We start from the raw sequence: 21,331 nt of genomic DNA, 5'->3' as shown, positions 1-21,331 counted from the left end.
GGAAAACGCGCGCGCCCCCTCCCGCCCGCCGCTGTGCGCAGCCCCGGGCCCGCTGTGCGCATGCGCGGGGCCGTGACCGTTGGCGGCGTTTGCGTTCGAATCGCGGGCGCCATGGGGGAGGAAGGGTCCCGCATCCCCCTCTGCACCGCACTGCACCGACCCCCGCCTCACACCGGTGCGTACCCCCCCAGCATACACACACACACCTCCGGGCAGGGGCCTCCGGCATCTCCCCGCCGGGGGAACGCGGGAGGCGGGTGGTTGGGTTAGGCCGAGGCGGGACAGGAGGAGGGGAGGAGGCTGCTGGGGAGCGCCTTGGTCTGTGGTGGCTGTGGCTTTATTCAAGTGTTCTGTCTGTGTTTACAAAGGTCGGGGGTATTATTATTATTATTATTATTATTATTATTATTATTATTATTATTATTATTATTATTATTATTATTATTATATGAGCAGGGCGGGAGGGTGCTGGCTCCCGCTCCTGGCTGTGTGCCTGCTGCCGGCCTGCAGCAGCACGTTAAGGGCTAAGGACACTTTTCCTTCAGGGGTTCTTACTTCTGGAAGTAGCATCTGAGAAGTGTGAGGCACCCAGGCTCAGCCTTAGAAACTGGTCTGTGTATCACCTGAAAAATGCTTCGCTTGAGGGGTAGGGGAAAAGCTTCCTAAAGCTGCTGTACGAATGAAGCTCTGTATCCTCAGACAGCTGTGGGTTAAAGACCAGTTAACTTTCTGAACAGAGCTACTTCTCTGTAGTGCTGCTTTAGAAGTGCACCTACAGGTAGTGAACTGAAATGTGGAGCTCTCTTACCAGAGTTTCACATGGGCTGTGTCTGTTTTGCTTCCAGTAGTGACCAGCTTTGCTTTGGCAGTGTGAACAAGTGTGCCATGCTGCCTGCTTGATCTTGAGACCTTTATTATCATGCCTCTATCACCACTTTCAAACTTCCTCTCATTAGTGCTAGCCTGGTAATGATGTTTTAATACTGTCCAGTGTCTGAGCTCTCTGTGGCTTGGTCTGGACCCTTGGCCCTGGGTAAAGTCTGGGGACTGTCCTTGGTTGTCACTACCTTAAAGTCTCCATTCTAGACAGATACAGTTGTGATTTGCCTCAAGTTGAAGGCTTAAAAGATCAAATGATGCTGGATATTCTGGTGTTACCTTCTCCACTGCAGTGTTTCCATGGTTGTCTTTACCTTGCAGAAATGCAGGTGGCTTTTCCTTCAAAAAAACAATGTGTCAACAAAGCAGCAGATCTGGAGTTGAACAAAGACCCCAATTTTAACTTCAGCTCGCAGATCCCAGCAGATGGTGTCTTCAAGGCTACAAACCAAGGGTAAATGAAAGTAAAATATTGGTTTATATTTCTTGGCAAATGTCCTCAAGATGACTTAGCACTCTGCAGATCTTGTCAAACTGACAGACCTGGTAATCTGCAAGAATACAGTGATCTTCTGGTAATTGTATTTTATCCGTCTTTTAAGGTTGCCTAAATCTACCAAGAAAGTGGAACCAGTAGCAAAGAAGGCAGCTATCAGAGGGTATGTTTCCTCAAATTGTTATTAGTTGTCCTCATGCAGTAAAGTTCCCTCTTGGAGGGTTGTGATGAGCTGTCACTCCTGCACAGCTTTCTTACCAAGCTTGGTGATGAAAGTTCTTGCTCAGAAACAAGAGCAGATGCTTCAGAAAAGTGCATATTTGTGGCAGTAAAAGAGAAAGTGTGTGATACTGATATTTTTGCCCCCGAATCTGACTCCACAGGCCTCACAACAGATACAAAGTAGAAGCAGAGCTGAAGGCCAAGAATCAGCTGTTAGAAACAGCTAAACAACAGCTACACTCCAGGCTCACAGCAGCACAGGTAAGGAAAAGGAGGGAGGGATGGAACAAATAAATCATTGGATGTTTCTAATATTCTGATCCCTACAGAGTCAGAGCAAAGGATTCTCTTACACAGTTTCTGTTTCCATCAGAAGTCAGAGATTGGGTGGGTTGGATTTTGTCCTCCAACACCCATGGTATCTGCTTGAGCCTGGGACTCAGCAGAGCTGCTGCAGGTGTATTTGGATGGGTAATGCATCCAGGTCACTGCTAAAGAGTCACCAGAGCTGTAATTCCATTTTAAACTCATTCTGGGAGAATATTTCAAATTTGCAGCTCTACACTTGCATGAAGTTTTATTCAAATAACCTCGATTTTGCCAGCTGCTTCCTCACTGTCAGAGCTCCCTTTATTATCCCAGTTCTCCACCAGTTATTAATCTGCAACAAGATCATTCCTCTTATCTCACAGCTTGATTTCTGTAAGAGCCTTTGAGCCCTCCTATGAAATGTTCAGAAAGCTGCTGACAGGATCAGCTGGATCACCCTAATCCACAGGCTTATTGATTCTCTTGGAGAATTGCATCCCACTTGTGAGGTTGATCAGCTTATCCTCTTCCCTGGTAGGGAATAATGCTGTGATTTAAAGAGTCCAAGATGAACCTTTTCTTCCCAATTCTAATGTGCTCTTCAAGGCATCCAACTCCTGAGTTATAAATGTAAGAGGGAGCAAGAAAAGAAATGCTAGGATTGCCAGCAAGGACTTTATCTCTGGGATCTATTTGTTTTTTAGTAATTGCTAAGATGTGTGAATGTGATCAATGTATTAACCCTGTCAGGGTGCATGAGTGAGGGTCTGCAGCAGACTGGTTGGTTTGGTGGTAGAGACAAGGGAAGATGTGATTCTTGGTGCTGGTGGGGCACCTGTGAAGCCAGTAGCATCACACCCAGTATTACTGGTAAAGAGAAGCAAGATTTGGCAACTTGATGCACTTACAGTCTGTGTTAATGCCAGGGAACTATAAAGGAGCTGAAGGAGGAGAATGAAGGCCTGGTCCAAGAAGTTGAGAAGCTCAAGAAGTTTCAGGAGACTTGCATGGTGATTTTAGAAAGCAGAAACATTGATCCTGGTAAGGACTGTGCACACCTCATGCTTTTCCAGTGCTCACTCTTCAGACACTTTTTTCCCTCCAGGGCATTGTTTTGTTTCTAGTTCAGGAGAAGCTGCTGCTCCCTGTAGCTGCCTTTGTCCTGGATAAACCTTGAAAATAATTTGGTCTTTCTTGCTGTAGAAATTTACTTTGCAAAGCCACTGCCTGAGCACTCACACCCTGTTCAAGGAGGCACCCACAGCTGTAACTGCTTGGGCCAGAGTCCCTTTGTAGTGGGTGACTCCAGTCCCTTTCAACCCCTCACTCTTGAGTGCTTCCTTCTTCAGGCTTGACCTCATGTCTAAGACTCAGCTCCAGGAAACCTTAGCTCTCAGTTCTTTTTAAATCTAATACCTCAGATGGTACAGCTGCAAAAAGCAGCCTGAGCTGCTGCCTCCAGAGAGTGACTCAGAAAAAAAAAATCCCCCAACAATTGTACCCTGATGATCCCTGCACCCCCCTCACGTGCTCTTCATGAATCTTTTTAGTCCAGTAGTGACTTCTGGTCTCATATCACCTTACTGGGCTCTTTCTCTGCCCCCAGCCTGGATGTTAACTGGTTTTATCTCTTTGAGTTGCAGCTTTTGCTGATGGTTGCAGCCTCTATCTTCTGGTTTATGCTTCTTGTGCACCTGGAGCACAGCAAAATGAAAAGTCCTGGGCTTAGGGTAAACATTACTTAGCAACAGTTAAAACATCAGTGGGTTATCAACATTATTCTCATACTAAATCCCAAACACAGCTCTGCACCAGCTACTAGGAAGAAAAATAACCTCAATTCCAGCTAGAAGCATATCTCCATGATAGGCCACAGCTTGGAGCTAAGGCATCAGTAAATCCAGCTGCTCATGTTTGTGTTCAATGAGGGATTCATTTTATTTCAAACCTACCAATTTTAGCTACAAGCACAGCTATCTCAGCATTAGAGGCTCATTAACACATCTCATTAATCAGTTACAGGCAGCAGCATTGTGGAGGAGGAAGAAAAGACACGAGAATGCCAGGAGCAGACAAGGGTAAGAAAATGGTCAAATGGCCTTAGGAGTGAGAAGGGCTTTGAGAGGTGTTTCCAGCTGAGGGTGTGCAAACATCTACTGAGACTTGCATTTAATGGCATCAAATTCACCATTTTCCTTTGGGCTCCACAGCTGCTAACTGAGAAGCTCATACAAGAATTGAGGGTGTTTAATCAAACAGCTGCAAAGGAAAAGGAGGAGCTCCAGGTAAGGCTGGGGCTTGGTTTGACTCAACCAGGTAAGGGGCTCGTGGAGCTCAGTGAGGTGCTGCAGGTTATGTTGTTCCTCCCAGTGCTGCTCTGGTCTCCAAGAGAACCAGCCAGTGAAACCTGCAGTGTTACCTTCTGTTGTACATAGACCTGTGTTAGGTAACTGGCTGAGGTACTGCCCTCCTAAACAGGGCTGCAACCCAAGGTTGTGGTGGAGCAGCATTCATGCCCCTCTCAGCCTGGAGAAGAGGAGGCTCAGGGGAGACCTCATCACTCTCTGCAACTCCCTGAAAGGAGGTTGGAGCCAGGGGGGGGTTGGGCTCTTTTCCCAGGCAACTCTCAGCAAGACAAGAGGGCAGGGTCTCAAGTTGTGCCAGGGGAGGTTTAGGTTGGAGATGAGAAAGAATTTCTTTCTGGAGAGGGTGATCAGGCATTGGAATGGGCTGCCCAGGGAAGTAGTGGATTCTCCATGTCTGGAGATCTTTCCAAAGAGCCTGGATGTGGCACTGAGTGCCATGGGCTGGGAACCACGGGGGGAGTGGAGCAAGGGTTGGACTTGATGAGCTCTGAGGTCCCTTCCAACCCAGCCCATTCTGTGGTTCTATGATTCAGGCATTTCAGGCTGAGCTGTACACAACTGGACTTGGCACAGGGTGGAAGGGGGGAGTGACATTGGTCACTGACACCTGAGTCAGGTGAAGATGGATGTTAGGGCTGGGAAGGGGGCTGGCTCTGCTTGGACCTCCAGGGATCTTTGGAGACTGTGTCAGGTATTGGTAGCAGCATGGCAGAGCTGATCCCCAGCCTGGGGAATTCCTGCTGGAATTCAGAGCACTTGGTCTGGTTTGGGGAGTGTTGCAGAGCAGGGATGTCAGGTCATAGCCTGGGAAGTGTGCAAGCACAGGCAGCTCCACTGCTCCAGTGACTATTTGCTGTCATTAATTACAGTTCTGCAGTTCTTTGCAAGAGCTAATTGTTGGCACTGCTTTTATATCAGACTTGCTAAGTTTTGGTCACAGATAAATTGCCATTTTCCTCAAGGAACAGAGGTAAAAGCTGTGCCAGGCAGGGCAGGCTGAGCTTAGAGCAGCTGCAGGGTTTGAGGTGCTTTAGCTGGGGCTGCTGTTGAACTTGTCATTGCTCTCCAGTCCTGCCAGTAACATGTCCCGTGTGCTGCCCTCCCCACAGGCAGCCATGGCCAAGTGGAAATCAGCTGAAGAGGAGAGGCAGCAGTCCCTGGAGAAGCACTGCTCCTTCCAAGCAGAAATCAAGGAATGCTCTGCAGTACTCGATGAGCTGAAGCTGCTCCTGGCTATGTGAGAACGAGGAAGGACTCTTACTTACCCTTTGGGGGTTTTTCCTCTTTTATTTCTAGTTCAGCAGTCCCTGCTTTACATACCCAGTCGGTCCAGTCGGTGCCCGAGCCGAGGAGCGGGTGTGCCCCCCGGAGGGACGGTGCTGGGGGGAGGTCACCCGTGTGCCAGCCACTCGGGACCTCTCCTTGCTCTTCCCACACCCGCCGGGGCTCTCGCCGTGCCGCTGAACGGCTCCTGGGTTGCGGGCCGTCGGGGTGTTGTAGCTGTCGGTGTTTTTAACGCATTAAACGTTCTGGAAGGCTTCGCACACGCGGTGTTCCCCCGGCTTCACCGGAGAGGCGGGCGGAGCCTTGCCGTGCTCCGGGGCCGCTCTGCGCCTGCGCGCCGGGGGCAGCCATGGCGGTGGCGATCGGGAGGGCGGCGGTGGGCGCGGGGCTGAGGAGGAGAAGGCTGGAACTGGTGCGGAGGGGATGTGCGGGGCTGGCGGTGGACGATACGGTGAACGGGCTGAGCGAGGAGCAGCGGCAGGTGGGGCGGGGAGCGGGCTGGAAGCGGGCCGGGAGAGAACTGTGAGCGGGCTGAAAGCCGGTTGGGAGCGGGACCGGGAGCGGGTTAGGAGGGAACCGGGAGCGGGGTGGGAGGGAACCGGGAGCGGGTTAGGAGCGGACCGGGGCTGCGAGCAGCGGGGGTGGCGGGGAACGGGCTGAGGCCCCGCCCCACCGGGGGTGTGTCGCGGTTGGTGAGCGCCGATTGGTTCCGGCTGTGGGGAATCAGCCAATGGGCGGGCGGGCAGGAGGGGCGTGGTGGCGCGCCCCGGGCACGTGTCCGGAGTGCCCCACGGGAGCGATCGGGAAGAGATAAGGGAAGAGGGAAGGGAAGGGAAGGGAAGGGAAGGGAAGGGAAGGGAAGGGAAGGGAAGGGAAGGGAAGGGAAGGGAAGGGAAGGGAAGGGAAGGGAAGGGAAGGGAAGGGAAGGGAAGGGAAGGGAAGGGAAGGGAAGGGAAGGGAAGGGAAGGGAAGGGAAGGGAAGGGAAGGGAAGGTCTCTCCTCTCTGGCGCCGCTTCCCCATAAACTAAGGCAACACTGCATAAGAACTCCGTGGTGTTCCCACTGGGCCTAAGGAATGGGAAATGCGATCAGAAACATCACCAAAGCAATTAATTAATTTGGTCTCGTCACAGTCTGGTTTGGGTTGGAAGGGATCTTTAAGATGATGGAGCTCCAAGCTCCCTGCCATGGGCAGGGACACCTCTCACTAGAACAGCTTGGTCCAACCCCCACCCAACCTGACCTTGGAAACTTCAGGGGTGAGGCAGCCATCTCACCTAGGGCAGGGGCTCACCACTCCACAGCAAATAATGTCATCCCGAGGTCTGACCTAAATCCCTGTCTTTCAGCTTAAAACCATTCTCCCTTATCCCATCCATCTGAGCTCTTGTCTGAAGTCCCTCCCTAGCTTTCCTGCAGCCCCTTCAGGCACTGGAAGATGCTCTGAGGTCTGAACAGCTCTACCTCATAGGAGAGGTGGTGTAGAAATCCTTTCACAAGAAGTGTTGCAGTTCTCCTGGTTTGTTCTCTTGCCCAATGGGGGACCAACACCTTTAGGATAATAGTTCTTTACTCTTTCCTCCTGCACAGCAGCTCAGCAGTTGCCATCACAGCTTAGCTGTTCTTTGTAGATAATCATAACAGTGCCAGTGCACAGGTGTACAAAATAAATCTGCTCATTGTCATTTCTTTCTTAGTGCAAAATGATTCTTTGCCAGGTTGGTGTTCATGGTTTATAGCCTTGTCTGCTCAGATCAGCCTGCCTCTACGTTCAGCAGGTACAAAAGGAAAACATTGTTGTAGTTCACATCTAGCTGGTGGAAAAAATCAGCACTAAATCTGCAGCAGCACTGGATGTGTTACCAGTGTAACTTACACGTGGGCTTAGAGCATCAGAGGTGTCTGGGAGTCTAAGCCTCAATCTCTTTTAATTTCTGTTTTATGGTTTTAAGGTGTTGTGTTTTTCTTGTAAGCTTTATGCTCAGGTTTCCTGCTGCCAGCTTTGTAACAGGGAAAACATAGATAATGTTTTAAAACAAAAAAAAAAAAAAAAAAAAAAAGAAAGAAAACTCAACAGGCAGCAAACATGTTTGGTGATACAGGAATCCAAAGTCTGGATAGCCATGGGAATTGGTGTCTCTTTTTGGCAGAAAAAAAAAGCCTGGTTGGCTGTGGGCTTGAGAGAAGGACAGAGAACTTGGGCATACTTTGGTGTTCTGCTTCTGCCCCTTCTCTAGATTCTGGTTCTGCAGCAGAGGCTTCAGTCTTGAGGGCTGTTCCTTCACCAGCCTTGAACTGTAGGAATAAAGAACCAGAAGGAGAAACCATGTTATTGATCTCAATCATAATCATAAGACAAAGTTTTTAAATCTTTATATAAAAAGCACTTTAAAGAGATGTTGTACATATTTGCTTGGTGTGCTCTGGGCTTTGCAGAACGTGTGCATGGGGATATTCAGGTTGTAGAATTCAGAAAAAGATTTAAGACTGAGCACTTGGCATACCTGGATTGATCAGATTTCCCTGGTGAAGAAGACAGGAGGATAGCTGATATAGTTCTGGTTTGATCCACTCATGCATATTAATTAGTGTGCATGCCTATTGCAGACATCTGCATGTAATTAATAAACCTGTAAGCAGGTGCTGGATGGCAATAATGCATCAGCAGCTTCCAGAGCTTCCTGACCCAAACCATCCCCTGAAGGTGGTGCAGGCAGTAGGTAAGAGGGGTTCTGCCCTGTTGGGGTCAGGCTGCTGAGGTTAAATGCTGAGGGGAACTTAAGTACATCAGGATCTTCTCTTTAAAAGACTAAAGGGCCTTTCATGTGGTCTCACAGCTGTTAACCCCAAACAGCCATTTGGGATCCTGGAGTCTCCTGGCAGAGGAATGTTGGCAGTGTCCTAGGGGGGAAGATGGCAATGTATTGATGAGTTGTAACACGTGTGTTTCTCCTCATATATTTTCCCAGCTTAGACAGACCATGACAAAGTTCTGTCAAGAGCATTTGGCTCCCAAAGCCCAACAGATTGACCAGGAAAATGAATTCAAAGACATGAGGGTGAGTATTTCATGTGTGTGTTTAAAATAGATGGTAGTGAAAGCTTGTCTGGGCTTTGATCTGGGGCTTAGTCCAGACACAGAATCCCAGGACACACCACAGGAACATGTGCATTAAGTTTTCAAACTTGAAAGCCATAGAGAAAATTTTTGATTTCCTGTTTTATTAACAGCAACCTGAGAGTCTCAGCAGAACAGCACCTCTCAGCAGAACCCAGCCAGCATGAAGCTGGGAAAAATCCAGGATTGATAATGGCCTTGTCTGGATTCTCACCATCATATTTCTGTCTGGCTCAGGTCAGACCTTTCCCCTGATATGACCTTTGTGTTCTCCTCACCTGGACCCTTCCCTGGACATCTGAGTTTTCTCTTGATTTCTTGTGACTGCTGAAAGTGCCACTAGTCTGGCTGTGGAGTTGAAACTTGCCTTCCTAATAACAACAAATTCTGTGCAACAGGAGGATCTGACTGGTGAAAATGAGAGATCTAACTGTTGGTTTTCATAAACTCCCCAAGATTTAAAGGCTCAGAACATCTGCCAAGATTTCCCAGAGCTCTGATGTTGTCATTTTCAGGGATATATGCACAGCTTTGAAGTTCAGTGTATGAATTTAGTCTGGCACACCAGATGTCATCCAGAGCTATTGGATAATACTTCCTGAGGTCTGTGGAGGCTGCTCACTGGTAATTATCTCCTCACTGGATGCTGAGGCCATGTCACAAGAGTTCACCTGTGTGTCCATCACACAGTGGTGGAGAAGCAGCAAAGCTTCTGCACTCCTATTTTCCTCTTTGCTGACAGTCTTTGCTCCTGCCTGATGCCATGGCTCATCACTCTGTGATTCTGTGCCTCAGGAATTTCCAAGTGCCAGCCAATAGCAGCTCTTCTAAATATTTCTACATTAATTAGTCATGGTTCCTGCTATTTGCTGCAACCAATCTTATGCTGGTGTCCTGACTGCAAGCCTGGACTCATTGCTTGTTCTGTACTTGTAGGCATTTTGGAAGAAACTTGGGGAACTGGGAGTTCTGGGGATCACAGCTCCTGGTAAGTCTGTTCCCACCTTTTACCTTGCTGGGTGATTGTTCAAACAGGAGATGAACTATTTCAACTCCCCCTTTCCAGTTCATAACAACCTTGGCTGGGATGTGACATACATTTAGTCCAACAACTCCCATTCTGTGTTTCTTAAAAACTCTGCAACTTTTGTTGTTATTCACTGACTCAGAATCCTTTTTCCTCGTTAGACTTCTGTACAATTAAAAACTGGCTTTTACAGCTCAGAAGTACTGCTCAGAGATGGTTTCCCCAGATGTATGCAGATATATGTGCCCGTGCTTCCCTAATATGAAACCTTTGCTGCAAGTTCTGAAGAACGAGAGCTAGAGATAAAAGTATCCTAGAACAAACATCCATCTCTAATGGGAGAAGTTAAAGGGTACAAAACAATGCTCTGAAAAGCTGTGATAACTAATGGAAAGCTCACCACATCCAACCAGTCAGAAAAAAATCAGGGTAAATCTTATTCAGCCTCGTCCAGGTTAGCTGAAAAGTGTTTTGATTAATGTTATAGATGAGTGAGGCTGCTGTGGTCATGCTGAATGCACTAACACAGTGTAATGAGGAGAAGCCCTTAGTGGAGAAAAGCAGCCAATGGGCCCTTTATGTCCCCTCGTAAAGTCTGTGTTCTGGATGTGGCTCTGCAAAGGCTCCAGCAGCAGCAGACTGAATAGCAATGTGTTGAAATAATGCCTCTGCATTTCTTTCAGTGGCACTGAGGCTGCTTGAAAGAGTCTCTATTTCTGCTTTCTTTCTCTTTACTCTTCCCAATTTACTGCTGCTCCTGTTTCTTCTCACTCTTACCTTCTTTCTTCTTTGATGTTGTGCCTGAGGCTTACAGCAGTTTCCCACATTATAAATAAGCCAGCCCCTCCTGAGCCCTGTCCTTCTTGATTTCCTCAAAGATTTACCTCTAAAACCTTCCTAGGACTAGAAGTTTTTTGCCTTGTTTTTTATTCTGTAGTTGTGTGCACTTCACTGGCACTGGTTTTGTTGCAGGTGGTGAAGACTGGCATTGAGGATGTGAAAATAATGTGGATTCTTATGAGGGCATGTGCTCAATGAAATGGCATGTTTGGGCACCCATGGATCAAGTCTGTCAGGAGAGCATTTTAAATGACAGTGCTTTTTGTTTCCTTCTTAAAACCAATAAAACTATATTGGTTTGCAATTTTTTTTTAAGAGCTAAGTTAAGAGATGCAAGTATGTAGTTGCCATGGAATGATAATGTGGGCACCTCATATATAGAGAGTAATTCTGCAGTGGCACTGGTTTTAGGCTCAGCTCAGTGTGCCTCTGAGAATTCCCAGTTACAGTGGCCACGATGCTTTCTCTCACCTCATCCTCTCTGGAAATTCACATCCTTGCCACTGCTGAATCACAGTGTTTATTTTTTTTTTAATGTATTTTATACTTTTATATTGCAGCATTTATGAGTCATGCTCATGCTGGATCAGCCCCCTATCAGAATGCTGGTGCCCTGCACGTTTGTTGGCACAGAGGAGTTCCTAGTGCCCCACTTTTTGAGCAGTCTGAGTATTCCTCACTTGTTTAAGGCTCCTGGTTATGACAAATCTGCATGGACTTTACAAGCTTTCCCCGTGCTCCTTTGTCTCCTCACCTGACACAGGTTGCCACTTTGATTTAATCTGCCTGATAATAATGAGGTTGTGCTTAAGGATGGTTAACAGGAAGGACTGACTGCTGTGCAAGTGTCAGTGGCATGGTTTAGATGTATCCTATGGTGCAAATTCTTGATTGTGCTGCAGTGGTAACATCACTGTGCCTGTACAGTTCAGAGAGGAGGGGGAAAGCCAAAGGTTCCCAGCTCAGAGACAGAGTCAGAAAAGCAGAACCTCTCCTGCAAGTGTCCCAGATCTCATTCCAGACTCAGCCCAGCCCTGGGACCTTGTGGAGGTGTGCTGTACTCCAGCGTGGCTAACAGGAGGTTTCTCTCTCCAGTGGAGTATGGTGGCTCTGCTCTGGGGTACCTGGACCACGTGCTGGTGATGGAGGAAATCTCCCGTGCCTCAGGAGCTGTGGGGCTGAGCTATGGGGCCCACTCCAACCTCTGCATCAACCAGCTCGTGCGCAACGGCAGCGAGGCCCAGAAGAGCAAGTACCTGCCCAAGGTCTGTGGCTGGGAGAGGGAGGAAACTGGGAAGTATCTGGAGTCTGTCTGCATGCAAGGATGTGGCATTTTAAGCACTAGCTGGTTTCAGTCACCCAGCCTCCAGCTTCCCAAACTTGCCCTTCTCTAGCTTGATAATTTTTCTCCTTTAATCCACGTTGACCTCAGCTGAGCTCTGTGTCTGTGGGCTCTCTGGAGCTGTGTCAGTGAGGTTCTGAGGTGCCACTGGATTATATTCTTCCAGCTTCCCAGATTGTTTCGAGAGCTCTGGATGGAAGTCCCTGCTTTCCTATTTTCTGTTCTCCATTTCTCACTGCCTACATGCTTGGTTTGCCTGTGCTAATTAACTGCACATGACACCTGATCGTTTGGGGCGTTGATGCTTGTGACTCAAAAGCATGTTAAACACATCAGAGTATTTAAATGCATGGAAAAAATTAACTAGGACATTGACTCCCAGCTACTGAAGTGATCAGTGAAATGATCAGTGCAAGAAACCTGATTTAAACCACATGCAAAGTAGAGTGTTGCTTCCTGCAAGCCCTCTGCAGCCTGCTAGTGTGTAATTGTCCTTGCTGCTGACTGTCTGAATGCCCTCATTTGCTGCATTTCAGTATGAGATGTGCCATCACTTTGGTTCTTGCTTGCCTTGGTTCATGACAGAGAAGTTACTCAAGTAGTTCTGTAGAAATAAACTGATGGGATGAGTTGGCTGAACATATATCTTAAGTGTTGAGGCTGTTTTTTAAAAAAAAATAAGATATCAAAAGGAGGAGAAAAATAATAAAAACACACCAGGAGGAAAAAAGGCAAGGGGGAAAGGGCAGGATGAAAGGAACAGTGAAGAGGAAGCAGCAGCTATGGCAGAGCCTGGTATGAGCAGGCACAGAAGGAGGGTGTCCATCTGCTGTTGTAGTGTGAGTGTGGAGGAGCTGGGCTGGGAGAACATCACTGAGAATGTTCCCATCTCCTATCCCCCTGCCTGGCCCTTTGTGTCTGACTGCTCTCCTTGATCTAACAGGGCAGTCATAAAGCACAGAGCAAGGAGCCTCTGAAAGGCATATGGCTGCCTGCATGCTTCTTTTGGCACCTTCCTGGAGATGGTGTTTTACAAGCAGGGCTGGACTCTGGCTCAGACAGGAGCTGAATCATCCTCCTGATCCCACTGGGCCTTGGTTCTGTTCCTCAGCACAGCAGCACGAGGGAGCTCCCTGCCAGGACTTTTCCAGGAACAGCAGCTCTTGGTGGTGGTTTTTCCACAGAACTGCTACTCTGGAGATCTGTGCAGGAAAAAAACCAGGATGGCAACACAAGAGGGAGCAGCAGCAATGCCACTTCCTCCCTCCCTATTTGTCTTTTTTTTTCCAGCTAATCAGTGGGGAGCACATTGGAGCCTTAGCAATGAGTGAACCCAATGCTGGATCTGATGTTGTGTCCATGAAGCTGAAAGCAGATAAGAAAGGTAAAGCCTGTCATGTGCTGCCTGGGTAGATAACTGGTGCAAATAATGCCTCCTGTAAATTTAAACTGACCTCCCCAACAGCCCTGGGACTGGTGCTGAGTCCTGGGTGTACCAGGCCATGTTTGCAGGCTGCTGCTGCCTCCCAGGAGATGGGATAAAGGCAGGCAGTGAGGACACAAAGTGGAGGGTTGAAGGTCTAAAAGTGGACTTCTCATTGTGCTGGTGGGAGTTGGTGGTGTGATGGAGCCAGAGGTAGGTGCCTTAGTTTCTCAGGCATTTGTTAAGCTGCCTCTGACCTCCAGAAACAAAGGAAATGACTTTTCTTGAGCTTGGGAAGGGTTTGTGGAGGTACTGCTAAAGAGCATCCTTGCAAACCTGTTTTGAAATAAATGGAGTGAGGATGTAAGTGTTGCTCTGTTGTGAGCTAACAGATTGCATCTCTTTGCTTCTAGGAGACTTCTTTGTTTTGAATGGGAACAAATTTTGGATCACCAATGGGCCAGATGCAGATGTTCTCATTGTTTATGCTAAAACTGATATGAATGCTGTGCCAGCCTCCCGAGGTATCACTGCCTTCATTGTGGAGAGGGTGAGTTTAGTACCTCTCACAAGCTCATTGCAGTGTGGTTTTAAAGCTGGCTTCTTCACCCTGACTGACTCATTCAGAGCAAGTTTTCTGTCTATATCTGTCAGCCCCTTGCTCAAAGACAAACTACTTTCTGCCTGAATGTTATAAACCCAGGGGATGAGCCTTCTGCCCCAGTGGTGTGGCACACTGCACTGCATCTGGGCACCCCTGGATTCTGGGATCTAGGCATGGAACCAGTTTTTAGCACTAGAAATGTAGAGAGAACAGTCAGGGAGGTTTCACAGACACCCAGTGATTTTATCCAGTCTGTCTGAATGTGATTTGAGGTGTATTTTAACTCTCCTGGCTTTGCAGGGAATGCCAGGCTTCAGCACAGCCCAGAAGCTGGATAAGCTGGGGATGAGAGGGTCTAACACCTGTGAGCTGATTTTTGAGAACTGCAAGATCCCTGGTGAGTTCTGTGATCCTGTGAGTTGGATTCCATTCATGGCAGTGTGCTTGTGGTGGTTTCCTGCCTTTTTGATCAGATAAATTGGATGGCTAATTACAGGCATGTTCAGGCTGTGACCTCCAGGGCTTTGCAGATGCTTATCTGCCCTTTGGCAGCCTCTGAAGGGAGTTGGGGAAACTGGAAAAGTGCATTCTGCTGGAGTGCAGGGAATGAGGGCTCTCTCCTTAGGTCACTCCTCTTCTGCCCTCATGGACCCAACTCTTAACCCCTGCTTCTGCAGAGCCCAGGTGGGGCTTCCAAAGGAACTTGTTTGTTTTCATTAGATCTCCCCATCTTGCATACAGAACAACTTGAAACTTTTTTGACTTTTTTCATTCCAAAATCACAGAAACTCTCCAGCAGACTTTTGGTTTGCCTGTAACAGTTCTGAGTTCTTTTGGGGCCAGGGCCTGAAGATGAATGTCCTTTTCCCTGGTAGTTAATCCAGCTGGGGTTACTCTGATGGCCATTTTTATGACTGCAGTGGCTGGTTTTGTTGATAGAAAAATTCCAGCCTCTATCTTGCAAGTGGAGGAGATGCCTTATCTGACTGAACTGATGAAAACTCTGATTGCAAATCTGCAGGCTCCCCACACACCACCCAGAGCTGCTTTGCACTAAGTGGAAGGGGTTCAGCTGCAGTCTGACATTTCCAACTTTCTTGGATCCCTCCACTCTGCAATCAGAAAGGGCAGTGCCCAAGTTTTCAGATCATCTCCTGGGTGCCCATGCATACAGAACAGGATGTTCTCTTGGCACTGGGACTGACATTTCCTGATAACTTGGAGAAGCCATCACTGCAGTGCTGGAAGTTAACACACTCTGCTCTCTGGCCATGAATGCTGCTTCTGGTCTGCTGGCTTGGAAATGAACCAGTTTGATGCCACCTCAGGTGTCTGTAGGATGTTTCTCTCAGATCAAGGTGTCCTCTAGCACTGCAGTTCCACCCACTGTAAAATCCATGGGTTTCACTGTCAGCTCCATGGTGTGGCTGGTGTTTGTCTTGTGGTGAGTGTTGTCCATGGATCCATTCACTCACACTGCTTTCATTTGGGTCCAGAGTCCCAGAATCTGTGATGCTCAGCCAGCAGGTCTGCTCCCCTCCTGCAGGCAGCACTCAGTGCCTCCAGCTCACCCTATACCCATCCATCCTCTTTCCCTGGATGTACAGGAAACCACTCAGCCTGTTCAGTCCTCTTTCAGCTGTGAGATGTCATCATGAACAGCTTTGTCACTTTATTATTGCTGATGCTGGCAGATGGGTGTTTTTCTTCAAAGTAATGATGGCTATTGGTGCTTTTCTTGTCTGTGGGGCTTTGGAACTCTTTCTCTGAACACCAAGCTTCATTCTTCTTCCAAATTCTAGCTCCAGTATCCTGATGTTGGCCCTGCAGAGACTGCACTTCTCCATATCCTGCCTCTCCATGCTCTTCAGGAAGCAGGAGAAAATGCAGTCCCTGAGCTTCTGCCACTGAAAAATGGACTGGTTATTTTAGGAGACTCCCTGCAAGGGTACAAGTCCTGTCTCATTTTCACTTTGCATATCACACCTCTTGGATCTCTTGTGATCAAAGCTTGAGTTAAATGTCAGTTCTCCTGGCGTGATCAGGATAATCTCTGTCCATCTACAAAGCACAGTTGTTAGGCTTTAAGTTCTCTTCTGATTGTAGGAGTGCAGCCTTGCTGGGATGAGCCTTTTGTTCCTGCTCCTCTTTTTATACTTGTTACCATCAGCATGTGCTTTAGATTGTCCCTTCTTGAGGTATTTTGAGGTATTTTTCTCAACCCATTATCTAATGTGACTATTTTCCTGTTCCACTTTCACAGAAATAATACTTGTCTTCTTTAGACATTTATTTATAGCAGCTGCAATGTTCTGTCCAGCCCCATCACAGGAGGGGGGATAATGACTGTTGGTATTCTCCAGTCTCAGAAGACTCATATATGTCCTCTGGGGTGTGATAAGTGGTTAGCTGGACTTCTTACCTGTGTCAGCTCTGGTTCCTGGCTTGGGAATGCTCAGAGAGGTGACCCCAAGCATCTCTGGGCAGGAGCTGCAGACACAGACTCAGCAGACATCGTGTGGGTCAGGTACAACTCATGGGATGGTGAAAGGGGCTCCCAGTCTGTCCTCCCAGGATATTAAATCTCCAGTTCTTGGTACAAACACTGAGCTGGGAGGTGTCTGTAGAGCACCTTACCCTTTAGAAAATAGGCAAGAGCAGAGCAATTGCAGCTGCACTTTATAACCTTGTGCTGCCTTTTCCTTTCTGGCTTTGCTGGGATTGAAAAGATACCTCAGGGGTAGGGATATGTGTGTCAAAACACAGTGCCTGTCTGGGTCATCCTGAAAGCTTGTGTCTCCAACCAAAAAGGAAGGTAAATGGGACTGAAAATTGGAACCCTCTCCCTCCCCAGTGACCCTTGGACTGTCTTGGTTTAGCACATAAATTGTTGGGGAAACAGTTCAGAAATATCCAGGTTGTGAGCAATCCTGACTCACTTCACCTTAGGCCACATTGGGTTCATGGTTATTGAGGCCTAGTTAGAGGCTTTCTGAGAATGAGCTAATGGGAAAGAGATAACTTAATTGGCAACAGAAGAGGAAAATAATTATGTGAGAAGAATCTTTCCATGAGAATGGTATGTGTAATTGGAATACAAAGCCACCTGCATGATAAGATGGTGTAAACAAGACTTCTCTATATAAGTGAGTGCAAGTTGTTACTAAAGGATTTCATACAATCATATTGATGTGCACATGGAATCCTTAAGCCTCCACAGACTGTTTTCCCACAATAAGTAAATCATTTTCCTTTGATGATTGCAGCTGAAAATGTCTTGGGGACACTGAGCAAAGGAGTCTACGTTCTGATGAGTGGGTTGGACCTGGAGAGACTGGTGCTGTCTGGTGGGCCACTGGGGTAAGTGCTGGTGCTCCAGCTGTGTTGTAGCTGCTCATGGACACCTGTAGGGTGCTCAGCTCCTCACTCCTGGCTCTGCATATGCTCCACCTTTTCCTTCAGAGCACCCTCTGAGAGACAAGGGGTAGAAACAGCGATGCCAGGAATCTGAAGTTTGCAGATCTCTGCTTTCCAGTGCAGCACAGCCACAGCCCCTCCAGGGTGGGCTTTGGAAAGTGTGAGTCTTGACGTGAACATTTCCAGAGATCTGTCTTGGTCCCTGCTTGCTTGCTTGTGTGTATTACTCTGGGAATAACAAGCTCATTTGAATTACTGATTCCTTAAAATCTAGAACACTATCCTGACTGTCACACAGAAGGACCACTGGCCTGGCTAAAGGCTTCATTTCTCATTTATTTAGTCCTTTAGCTCCCCAGTGATTAGTTTTACCCTGCAGTCCTTGTGTGCTCCCAAGTGGTGTCTCTGTACCAATCCTCATGTGAAAAATGCATCTTCCACAAAGCAGAAGGAGGATTTTTCACCCTGCATGTTCCTTCCTATGCTTTTTTTTTTGTGGTGCTGGCTGGTACTCCTCCAGTTGGTGGTCTCTGGAGATGCAAGGCAGCACAAGCTGTTCTGGCCACAGTTGTAGGAAAGATCCTCAGCTCTTTGTCTCAGTCCCCTGAATTAAAAAGGTGAGACTTTACCAAGAGATGTCCCAGATGAGCAGTGTGCAGACCACTCCAGGGAAAAATGGGAACTTTAGAGTTTATTCTGAGTATTGTTTGAGTGGAGCTATAGGGATACAGCAGCATGTTGTAGGTATGAGAACCTTTTAGCCTTAGATTGCACTTCCAAGTTTTAATTAACTCCTAGTTCTGTTGTTTTCCCTTTCCCTCCATATCTGCTCCTTAGGCTGATGCAAGCTGTTCTTGACCACGCCATTCCATACCTACACGTGAGAGAAGCCTTTGGACAGAAAATTGGCCACTTCCAGGTGAGGCAGAAAAGGAATTTGAAAATGTTGTCATCTTGCTTTTCTCTTCAAAACCAAGAAGACAAATAGCTCTGTGGGGGGGGGGGGCTTTGTGTGGAGAAGGCTGCCTGGAGCTGGTTGGTGTCATGGTGTGGTGAGGAGGTGAAAGGATCTCTGAATGTGTGAGGCCACTGGGGCTGGTGCCTGTCAGAACCTCCAGCTCCTTCCTGGATGTAGATGTGGCACCTTGGGATGTGCTCTAATGAGTGATACAGAATTTGGCACGTGTATTGTATTTGGGGGGATGTTGACTGTTGGATGTGGTGACCTTAGAGGTCTTTTCCAGCTGTGGCAATTCTGTGTCTGCTGAGTCCACATCCTCTCCTTTGCCTCATTTCTCTGGGGGGGTCTGGGGAACAGGCAATCCCTGGTGCTCAGGCAGAAGGTAATTTTCCCCTGGTTCATGTTCCCATCTCTCTTGTGCTCTGCCTGCAGCTGATGCAGGGTAAGATGGCTGACATGTACACACGGCTGATGGCGTGCAGGCAGTACGTCTACAACGTGGCCAAAGCCTGTGACCAAGGCCACTTCAATGCCAAGGTGAGATGGTGTTGTCACCTGCACGCTGCCTGTTGGGGGGGACAGTCCTTTCCTTTGGTCCCAGATGGTGAGCAGGGTGGAGGCTCTGTCCTGGGGGTTACTGTGCCTCCCTCACAGCCCTAAGTGCTCTTTTTTTCCCCTGAAAGGAAAAGAAAGCTTCATCCTGCAAGGCAGCAGATGTAGCAGGACCAGCAGGTGTTTGTTGGCAGCCCCAGCACAACAACCTGGCTGTGCAGGAGGCTGTAGGACTCGTTCTGAGGTGTTGTCATCTCCAGAACCTCTACTAAAGGAGGGGACTGAGTGTTTGACAGTTGGAGCACAGAGTCCTGCATCCCAAATCAAATCACATTGGTCTCCTGTGGGGATGATGTGCATTCATGAGACCAGCTCCCCTGCTGCACTCCTTTTTATTTCTTTTTCCCTTTTTATTTCTTTTTCCCTTTTTATTTCTTTTTCCCTTTTTTTCTTTTTTCCCTTTTTTTCTTTTTTCCCTTTTTTTCTCATCTTGTTGTTTCCTGCCTTCACACGGCCTTTGCAGACCTGACACGAGCGTTCTGTAGTGACAGAACAACTGCTGCAGCTTCTGACTGCTTTGTGATCAGGAGTTCAGGCTGGTTAGCAGGTGTCTGCAGAGCTGATGGAAGGTCAGGGCCACACAGGGGTTGGACATGGGGAGGTGACACCTTCCCTGATGTCCCCACGTTGCTTCTCCTTCAGGACTGTGCCGGAGTCATCCTGTACTCGGCAGAGTGCGCGACCCAGGTGGCTCTGGATGGGATTCAGTGTCTGGGTGAGTGGTTGTGGTTGTTTCTGGAGAGAGCCACCAGCAGTGCCCCGGAAATCAGAGAGGAGGAATGAGTTGTGACCTGTTTTGGCTGCAGGTGGGAATGGTTACATCAACGAGTACCCCATGGGGCGCCTCCTGCGCGACGCCAAGCTCTACGAGATCGGGGCTGGCACCAGCGAGGTGCGCAGGCTCGTCATCGGCAGGGCCTTCAATGCCACCTTCCAGTGAGGACCCCTGGGGAGAGGCAGCACCCACACCACCACGAGGCCTTTGACCACAGAGGCTGGAGAGCACAACTCTTCTTTTTCTTCTTCTTCTTCTTCCTCCTCCTGATTCTGGCATTGCCGCTCGGGGACTCTGGCTGCACGGTGAGCGGGTGTAGCCAGACCAGGCTTTGGCAGAATGAATCAGATTGGTGGTGTGGAAGGAAAAGTGGTTGCTTTTTTCTTCTCATGATCATCCTGATTCATCCTGTTCATAAGCCAGCCTGATTCTCAGCATTACAGTCCTGGGGTTCACCCAGGGGACATTTCACCATCAGAGGAGGCTGGTGAGCAGTGTGCCTGAAACAAAAGGCAGCCAGTGCTGAGCACAGAAAGTTAACCAAAAAGAAAGCAAAAAGGGAACAATATTTTTGTTTGTTTGTTCTTAAAAAAGTCTGCCATTAAGTAGCAAGTGTTTGCCTGTTGCCACTGGAAGGTGATATTTCCTGGTGTGACCTTCCAGTGGGATTAAGAACTTCCAGTTTGGAACCTCTGTGCCAACCACGTCACAGGGGTGGCTTCCATGAGCACTCAGGCATCATCAATGCACAAGCCAAGGTTTTGGGTGATGATTCCTAGAAAACCTTCTTGAAATGCCACATCTGTTCCTTCCCTGACTTCCTTTCCTATTCCTGCTGCTTCTCCAGACATCTCAGCACAGTCCCAAGTCTCTGCTGCCCTGACTGGCAGCCTCCCCCTGTGCTATTCACCCCGAGGTGTCACCATCCATCATTCTGGGAACAGTTACAGTGTCAGACCTCTATTGTGACACCCCTGAATGAAGCAGGCAGGAGGAGGCTGACTTTTGGGGTTGGGGTTATTTGTTGGGTTTTTTCCTGAAGGTTGTTCTTTTGGTGGCAGTCTGTCCTCACAGCCCACTGCTGGCTCCAGGAGCCAGGGTGGGTGCAGCAGTTGTCTGTGGGTGTTTTCATATTATAGCCAGCAGATGGAAGTTTATTAATGAAAATTGCACAGCACCCAGCCTTAACACGTGGATCACAATGAGAAATCATATGTTGTAAATATGACAGGATGATTAAACAGTTGCCATGTAGGCAACCTCCCAGCAGTTTTAACAAAAAAGAGCTCAGAGCCTTGTGTGGTTTGTTTTTTTGGTTGTAGCTGACATCTGTCCATGTGAGCTGACAGCAGACTAACAGAGAACATTAAAACTCCACAGTCTGAAGAAAAATTCACTTTCCTGAATCACCAAGTAGGTCACCAAGTGTCTAGAAAGTTACAAAACTTCTCATCAGGAGAGGCAGAGCTTCTGCAGTGCTGGTGGTCGTGCCTTCTTCCTAAGCAGGGTGTTTGTTCCTCGGGGTGGGGGGCTCTCACTCTGGACTTGTCCCCAGGTTTAATTTTCAGCCTGAATCTCTGGGTGGAGGTAGCAGAGAGGGGACAGAGGGCAGGAGTTTCCAGCTGTACCAAGCTCAGCTGCTCTCAGCAGCAGCTC

At 48.2% G+C, this 21,331-nt stretch overlaps 2 protein-coding genes across 2 annotated transcripts; both read left to right on the top strand.

The window, feature by feature from the left end:
* Window positions 1-53: 53 nt before the first annotated feature.
* KNSTRN (kinetochore localized astrin (SPAG5) binding protein) lies at window positions 54-5,811 on the top strand. Its single transcript, XM_030451083.1, has 8 exons — window positions 54-175; window positions 1,201-1,333; window positions 1,482-1,538; window positions 1,759-1,858; window positions 2,833-2,947; window positions 3,923-3,984; window positions 4,117-4,191; window positions 5,382-5,811. Exons 1-8 carry the CDS (start codon window positions 61-63, stop codon window positions 5,511-5,513), a joined length of 789 nt encoding a protein of 262 aa, XP_030306943.1. The 5' UTR covers window positions 54-60; the 3' UTR covers window positions 5,514-5,811.
* A 77-nt stretch (window positions 5,812-5,888) lies between these two features.
* IVD (isovaleryl-CoA dehydrogenase) lies at window positions 5,889-20,959 on the top strand. The gene is made up of 12 exons (XM_030451077.1): window positions 5,889-6,037; window positions 8,526-8,615; window positions 9,611-9,662; window positions 11,637-11,806; window positions 13,174-13,267; window positions 13,720-13,856; window positions 14,211-14,307; window positions 17,177-17,270; window positions 18,165-18,246; window positions 18,721-18,825; window positions 19,543-19,615; window positions 19,707-20,959. Exons 1-12 carry the CDS (start codon window positions 5,906-5,908, stop codon window positions 19,838-19,840), a joined length of 1,260 nt encoding a protein of 419 aa, XP_030306937.1. The 5' UTR covers window positions 5,889-5,905; the 3' UTR covers window positions 19,841-20,959.
* The last annotated feature ends 372 nt before the right edge of the window (window positions 20,960-21,331 follow it).

Source organism: Calypte anna, chromosome 5, assembly GCF_003957555.1.
Source record: "Calypte anna isolate BGI_N300 chromosome 5, bCalAnn1_v1.p, whole genome shotgun sequence".
NCBI lineage: Eukaryota > Metazoa > Chordata > Aves > Apodiformes > Trochilidae > Calypte > Calypte anna.
This window is presented reverse-complemented; position numbering and strand designations above follow the sequence as displayed.

Bases quoted from the DNA above. Each gene is read 5' to 3' on its own strand.
- KNSTRN (XM_030451083.1), top strand. From the start codon at position 61: ATGCGCGGGGCCGTGACCGTTGGCGGCGTTTGCGTTCGAATCGCGGGC. The intron at 176-1,200 runs GTGCGTACCCCC...TTTACCTTGCAG, and splicing joins CCGACCCCCGCCTCACACCG to AAATGCAGGTGGCTTTTCCT. The intron at 1,334-1,481 runs GTAAATGAAAGT...CCGTCTTTTAAG, and splicing joins TTCAAGGCTACAAACCAAGG to GTTGCCTAAATCTACCAAGA.
- IVD (XM_030451077.1), top strand. From the start codon at position 5,906: ATGGCGGTGGCGATCGGGAGGGCGGCGGTGGGCGCGGGGCTGAGGAGG. The intron at 8,616-9,610 runs GTGAGTATTTCA...CTGTACTTGTAG, and splicing joins ATGAATTCAAAGACATGAGG to GCATTTTGGAAGAAACTTGG. The intron at 18,247-18,720 runs GTGAGGCAGAAA...CTCTGCCTGCAG, and splicing joins AGAAAATTGGCCACTTCCAG to CTGATGCAGGGTAAGATGGC.